Source organism: Alexandromys fortis, unplaced genomic scaffold, assembly GCF_014885135.2.
Source record: "Alexandromys fortis isolate MF-2015 unplaced genomic scaffold, M_Fortis_MF-2015_v1.1 scaffold_376, whole genome shotgun sequence".
Lineage (NCBI taxonomy): Eukaryota > Metazoa > Chordata > Mammalia > Rodentia > Cricetidae > Alexandromys > Alexandromys fortis.
In genome coordinates this window covers 453,797-461,146 of record NW_026068259.1, presented here as the reverse complement: position 1 = coordinate 461,146, position 7,350 = coordinate 453,797, and the positions used below count along the sequence as shown (strand labels likewise).

General features: G+C 36.1%; 1 protein-coding gene across 5 annotated transcripts in view; it reads left to right on the top strand.

The window, feature by feature from the left end:
- Cpsf6 (cleavage and polyadenylation specific factor 6) overlaps nt 1-7,350 on the top strand; it is a 33,796-nt gene that overhangs the window by 6,656 nt on the left and 19,790 nt on the right. For all 5 annotated transcript variants that reach the window (XM_050131695.1, XM_050131694.1, XM_050131696.1 and 2 more), the window contains exons 2-3: nt 3,088-3,297; nt 5,795-5,898. In XM_050131695.1, the coding sequence (XP_049987652.1) occupies nt 3,088-3,297; nt 5,795-5,898 (314 nt within the window). The remainder of the gene's footprint in view (nt 1-3,087; nt 3,298-5,794; nt 5,899-7,350) is intronic.

The following is a 7,350-nucleotide window of genomic DNA, read 5'->3' as shown; positions in this document are numbered from 1 at the left end:
GTTTTTTTTTTTCCCCCCCCCCCCCCCCCAGACAGGTTTCTCTGTGGTTTTGGAGCCTGTCCTGGAACTAGCTCTTGTAGACCAGGCTGGTCTCGAACTCACAGAGATCCTCCTGCCTGTTTTGTTTTTTTGAGAGGGGTCTCTCACTATGTTCTGGAAACTATTACATTGTAGACCAGTCTAGCCTTGAACTCAGCATCTATCTACCTGCCTCTCTCTGCCTTCAAGTGCTGGGATTAAAGAAGGCATGTGACAGTATTCCCTGCCTAAGAGCTGTTCTTTTGCTAGAAGTTGGAGATGCAACTTTATTGATGATTAGGTCCTAGAAGCATGTTTTTGGAATCTGAAATGATTAGAATATGTTTAATTTTACATTTTTGAGTGCCATTGGAATGTATTTGACAAAGACGTCTGAAAGCAGAACTTGATGCTGCTGGCTTTCTTTGCAAATTAGAAAAGTTTTAGTTTGTGTAGGTTTCAGAGTTCATTCTTTTGTTTTTTTGTTTTGTTCTTTTTCCAAGACAGTTCTCTGTCAAACAGCCCTGGCTGTCCTGGATGGAACTCATTCTGTAGACCAGGCTGGCCTTAAACCTCACAGAGATCCATTTGCCTCCGCCTCCCCTGTGATGAGATTAAAGACACGTTTCACTACTGCCCGGCCAGAGTTCATTTTATGTATGTGTGTGTGTGTGTGTGTATATATATATATAAATGACCTGTGATAGACGTTTTGTACAACTTCAGAGCATGCTCATTTTCACTTGAAGTATAAACAGTTAAAATCCAGAACAGTACTTAAAATATAGCTTAAAAAGTAGCTTAGAAAATGAGTATTATTTGAGTTGTTTTATTAGCAATGGCAATATATGTATTCAGATTCATTAATTTTCTTTCGCCAAGTCCAATGTATACCTTTGGGGTTAAGAATACAGGCTTGGAGCACAGTGAAGCTAACTAGTCCACATGGAGATCAAAACCTAGGACCATGGTCTCAATTAACATCATTTCAAGTTGGATTGGAAACAGTCCAAATACCAGACAAAATGTCTGGGCTGATCCTAAATACTGGTAGAATAATATGAATATGGAAAATACAGTTAGTGTCACCATAGGAAGTCATGGACATAAGAAAACAGTGATTGTAATACACTACCAGTTAGTATAGCTTCAATTACTGCCTGCAAATGATTATCTACTTTTTCTGTAAGTGAAAGAAGCGTAAATAATTTTAGTTTTGTATTTAGTAACTTTGCATTCTTTTTTTACTCTTCCTCCAACTGTATCTGTGATTAGTTTATGTTGAGGATGGAAACACAGATCCTTTTGGATAATTATAATAATTTTACTTGGTGCACAGAACTGGACTGCAAGAGAGTTGAAAATGCCCACTACCCTTTGTGGGAAGCTTTTTAAAGTCTCGGGTGTATGGAAGCCACTGTTACAGCAGGCACATTATCAGAAGCTTCAGCCACCAGCTTACCCTCCTTGTGATTTTTTTACTGTCAGTACAGTTTGTATATGCTTTGTTAACTCATTATTAGCTATTATTTTGGCATTGTTCATTAAAATCAAAGTCACTATTCAGTGACTTGTGGTCTTGGTTTCTGCCTTCTGCCGAAGGTGGCCTTTTGTTCTTTGATTTGCTTTGATATCCTAGGTCTCAAGTCTGGCAGACAATCCTGCCTTGTAATTAGTAAAGTTGGTATGTAATATCTTGATTTTTTTTTAATCCCTCTCTCTCCCTTCCCCTCCCTCCCTCCTTTCCTTCCTTCCTTCCCTCCTTCCCCTTTTTCCTCCTCCCTCCTTCCCTCCCTTCCCTCCTCTCTCTCTCTTTCACAGGGTTACACAGAGAAGTGTAACTGCCCTGAAACTAACTCTTGTAGACCAGGCTGACTTAGAATTTACAGAGATCCTCCTGCCTCCTGAGTACTGCTGGGATTAAAGGTGTCTCCCACCACTGCCTGGCATCTTGATAGATTTTGAGAAGCTTAGATAATTCATTAGTAATGCAGGCTATCTAATACAAAATACAAGTCTTATTCTGGCTTTTTAGTGAATAATGGAACAATAGCCATACTTGATGCCTATAGTATTTTACTGATCTATTTGCTGTCAGTATTATTTTACTGATCTATTTACTATCGTATATTGTATTAACAGTGTTTTTTTCTTGGTCATTATTGTGTTATAGTCCCTAAAAACAACTCTTGTATGCCATTTATGACAGTTCTTAGTGAATTGTATACATGGGAGAATTTGAATTATGACTAGTTATATCTTATTATATCTTAAATTAATTTATCTCAAATTTTCCTTAGAAGGGTAAGATCGTTGACATTGATACTGATATACTTACGTAGTCTTAAAAAGACGGATATTTACAAATTAAATTACCTCTTTTTATCTCTCTCACATCCATTTCTCTTCTTCCTGGCTTATCCTTAGGCTTGTAAGTGACATCCTAGCATTGCTTTAATTCTGCTGTGACAGTGCCATAGTTTTACTAAATCCTGTGTGGATTGATTGCTTTTCACTTGCTAATGCTCTTGACTAGATTTTAAGTGAGTTAAGCAATAGCTCTGTTTCCACTGAGAATAATAATAGTTATTGCAAGATATTAGTTTGAATAGTTTTACTTATGTTTTTGTTTCACTAAATAAGACACAAACATGTATGTGCCCATTCCCCCCACCCCCATTTTTATGGCTTAGCTTATAAAACAGTAGCTTTTTTGGAGTAAGTAAATAATATTTGACTACCAAAGAAAATACTAGGGTTTTTGCCTGTGGTCACATATTGAAGACTCATAGTACCTTTGGTTTTTGTTTGCAACAATCTTATGACAAATACTCTTTTGAAACACCCGTTTGCATTAATGCGTTGTTACTTCTAAGAATATTTTTTGAGTAAGAGTCACCATTAAAGAACATATATATTAAATAAAGTGAGAAGAGATTTAATACCAGGATCTTTGGGTCTTTTTCTCTCTCGTACCAGATTTTTAAAATAAGAAAATTGAATTAATTTGTATTAAAATTTACTTAGTATTATGGTGTCATAATCTAGAACATTATATCTGTGTTTTAGGAGGCGGAATATGGTGGACATGATCAGATAGATTTGTACGATGATGTCATCTCTCCGTCTGCAAATAATGGCGATGCCCCAGAAGACCGGGACTACATGGATACTCTTCCACCGACTGTTGGTGATGATGTGGGGAAAGGAGCAGCACCGAATGTTGTCTATACGTACACTGGAAAGAGAATTGCATTATATATTGGAAATCTAACATGGGTAAGTAAAGCTAACAGATTATTGGCAGTTTATTTTGAACTGCTCTAGCAGTCCATGTTTTTTTTTTTTTTTTTTTGTCCAGTTTAAAAAGAAATGATTTTACTGTGTTTGTTCTTCTCTTATGTATGTGATGAGAGGGGCAAAACCAAGTTCTTTTAAAAAGACATTCTCATTGCTCTAATTTTGAATTTTATAGTTTGGTTTAGGTATATACTCAAATGGAGTTTGCATTTTCCTTTTTTTTTAACTTTTATTTTATGTGCACTGGTATTTTGCCTGCATGTATGCGTGAGGGTGTCAGATCTTGGAGTTACAGACAGTTGTTAGCTGCCATGTGGGTGCTAGGAATTAAACCCAGGTCCTCTGGAAGAGCAGTCAATGCTTTTCACCACTGAGTCATCTCTCCAGCCCTTGTTTGCATTTTTCTTTACTTTTTTGCATTCCTACAAGTTCGAAAGGGGTCTCAGATTAAGAATTTGAAATTAGGGTGGATGGTGGCATGCGCCTATAGTCCCAGCATTCGAGGGGCAGAAACAGGCGGCTCTCTGAGTTTAAGGCCAGCCTTGTCTACAGAGCTAGTTCCAGGACAGACTCCAAAGCTACAGAGAAACCCTGTCTCCAAAACAAACAAACAAACAAAATTCTAAATTATAGGAGAAAAATATGCCGCTACATTTTTCAAAACGTCATCATTTTCTAATTCATATTACAGATTTAAGTTTCATTTTTGTTCTTAAATTTGAAATTAACCTGTAGAAGCTGTTATATATTTTGTAATATTTGTGTTTGCCTGGTGTTTTTTGAGATGGATCTTGTTATGTAACTTTGGCTGGCCTGATATCCAGACTGATATCCAGACTGATACCCAGACTGACTTTGAACTCCTGTCAACTCATCTGCTTCCACCCTCGAGTGCTAAGTTTATAATGCCACAGTGCCTAGATATACTTTATATTTTTATTGTGTTGTTCATAAGACTAAGATTATTTGGTAGAATGCTTCATGAACTGTATATCTAGTATATCTACTAATTTAAAAAATTATTATGTATAAAGTATTCTGGCATGTATGCCTATATGCCAGAAGAGGGTACTAAATCTCATAGAGGGCTGGGACCTGAACTTAGGACTTTTGGAAGAACAGCCAGTGTTCTTCCTCAGAGCCATCTCTCCAGCCCTCTTAATGTTGTTAACATCAAATCTGAAATAATCACTAAAGTGGTCCTATGAAAATTTTTTCTCAGCTATTATATTGAAAATTTAAAAGCTATAGCAAAATTTTGGTACCCTTTTGTTCTATTTATAGCATTTTATTCGAAAATATTTTACTTCACATTGCTTTTGTGTTATTTTCATTTTATTTTATGTGTATAGGTATTTGTATACCACAGACATGCATCCCTCAGAGGCCAGAAGAGAGCATCATAATCCCCAGGACTGGAGTATTTTTTTTTTGTTTTTGTATTTTTATTTTTTTTTTTTTTTTTTTTTTNTTTTTTGTTTTTTTTTTTTTTGAGACAGGGTTTCTCTGTGGTTTTGGAGCCTGTCCTGGAGCTCTTGTAGACCAGGCTGGTCTCGAGCTCACAGAGATCCGCCTGCCTCTGCCTCCTGAGTGCTGGGATTAAAGGCGTGTGTCACCACCGCCCGGCTTAGGGCTGGAGTTTTAAATGGTTGTGAACCTAGGGAGTTGAACCTAGGGTCCATGAGGTCTCTCAAGCCTTGACTCTTTTTCTCTATTTAAACTAAATAACTGAGTCTCTTGGCATTCAGTCTGAACTATCTTTACATCCTTGGAAACAATGAGACTGCAGTTGCTAAATAAGAATTGACATGTATCTGTGTTTTGTGACGTTGAACAAGCTGTTTATCTCCTCTATTGCATCTTATGAAAATGAGGTTGGACTTAGGTAAGCTTTAAGTATTTGATAAAAAGGTGTATAGTTCGTATTAGTTTCTCCATGGTATAGTCTAAATAACCTGTTTGTTTCACAAGATAACTTTTCTTTAAAGGGAGGAAGTTACAAGTGAGATTGGTTTTATTGAGAATTTAAAATCATAGGAGTTTAAAGCTGGTAGAAACCAGAAACTGTTTTTTTGTTTGTTTTTTTCCCCATATAGGATTTCTCCATGGAATCTGTCCGGAAACGCATTCTGTAGACCAGGCTGGCCTCAAACTTAGATCTGCCTGCCTTTGCCTCTTGAGTGCTGGGATTAAAGGCATGTGCCACCACACCCGTCTAGAAACTAGAAACTCTTGAAGTAAAACTGTGTCTGTCTCCAAGGGAATGTACTTTATAACTTAGAGAATTCTTATCTGGAAATGGAGTTAGACATGCAAGGCGTTTTTCTGCTGCTTAAAAATTAGGGTGACAGGCTATACTTAGATTTACAGTAAACAATAATTTTGTCTTATCAATCATTTTTTTTTCTTTAAAAGTTAAATTCAGACAATAAAAACCTGAAATTTTAATGGCTAATAAGGGGGAAATGTCTTGCAGTGGACAACAGATGAGGACTTAACTGAAGCAGTTCATTCTTTGGGAGTAAACGATATTTTGGAGATAAAATTTTTTGAGAATCGGGCAAATGGACAATCAAAGGGGTAAGAATTTAGTTTTTTCCCTAATATAAACTGATAGTGATTACAGTTTACAAATTAAGTTTTCCTTAAGTTTATTGCTGATTATACACATGTAGAACGCATGAACACATAAGCACTGACAAATGGCTTAGCTACTAAATATACTGCCTGCACAAACCTGACACTGAGTTAGTTCCTAGGCACCCACATGAACATATACACTAGAAGGATGATCCTAGGCAGAGGTTCATACTTAAATTTTATAGGTTTTGTTTTTTAAACATGCACTGAAGCTGGTTGAGTTGGGCCTGTGGGCAGACTAGGAGCACATCCCTTCTAAGGTTGAAATGACAGTGCTGAGAAGCATTGTTTTTGTTGTGATTAAGAGATAAGGAAGAGCCCAGTATGTAGCTCTGTAGCTCAGTGATAGAGCTGCTTGCACAATGTGGAAAAGCTCAGGGCTTGATTCTAGCACCATAAAAATAAAAATGATGAAGAATGACAGGTAACTGAAATAAAATGTAACAGGCTTATTCTCTAATCTGTAAATCACATATATAGGATAGGATTATTATGTAATGCAGGTATTTAAAAGAAATTAAATTGCTACAATTTCACCATTTTTAGATAATCACTTTATAAATGTGCTTCCATATTTTCCCTTAAAAATAGAATCATAATTCACACTTTGTCATGTTTTATTGAAGAGAGCAGAAGAAATAGTGATAAATATATATTACTTTTCTTACTTTTGGATATTGTGGTTGTTTCCACATGTGGCTATTATAAATAATTTAGTAGGCACATTATTGGAAATTTTACATTAATTTATGTGTATGAGCACAATACAGTGCTTCAAAAAATATATTTACGAAGTTAAGCAACAAGTTAAGCAACCATTGTAGTTATCTAGTTTCAAAGTGTTTCATCATCTCCTTCACCAGAGAAACCTGGGTGCATCATTACCCTGATTCCTGTGTCTCCTTTGCTGACAATCATTCATGTACTTTCTACCTCAGAATTTGCCTCTTCTGGGTATTTCATGGAAACAAAAATGATGTTCTGTGTGTTGACTTTTACCTAGTATAGTGTTTTCAAGGTTTGTCTGTGTAGCTGCATCAGGGTTTCTTTTTATGGTTTAGTAATAGTTCCATGTAATGGCGTTAGCACTAAAGGAAGAATCCACAATCCATGTTTGGGTGATTTATACTTTTAGTTATTAAGGGGAATGTCTCTAAGAATTTTAGTTTATTGTTTTGTGTGAACATACAATTTTGCTTGTTTTGGGCATATACCTAGGAGTGGAATTAATATGGTATATAGTAATGCTTAACATTTTGAGAAGCTACCAGATTGCATAGTCCATTAGTGCAGAACGTTATAGTTTCTTATTATTTTCACCAGCACTGAATAGTGGTCATTTTGATTATGGTGGGAATTACATCTCATGGTTTTGTACCTTGATGGCTAATA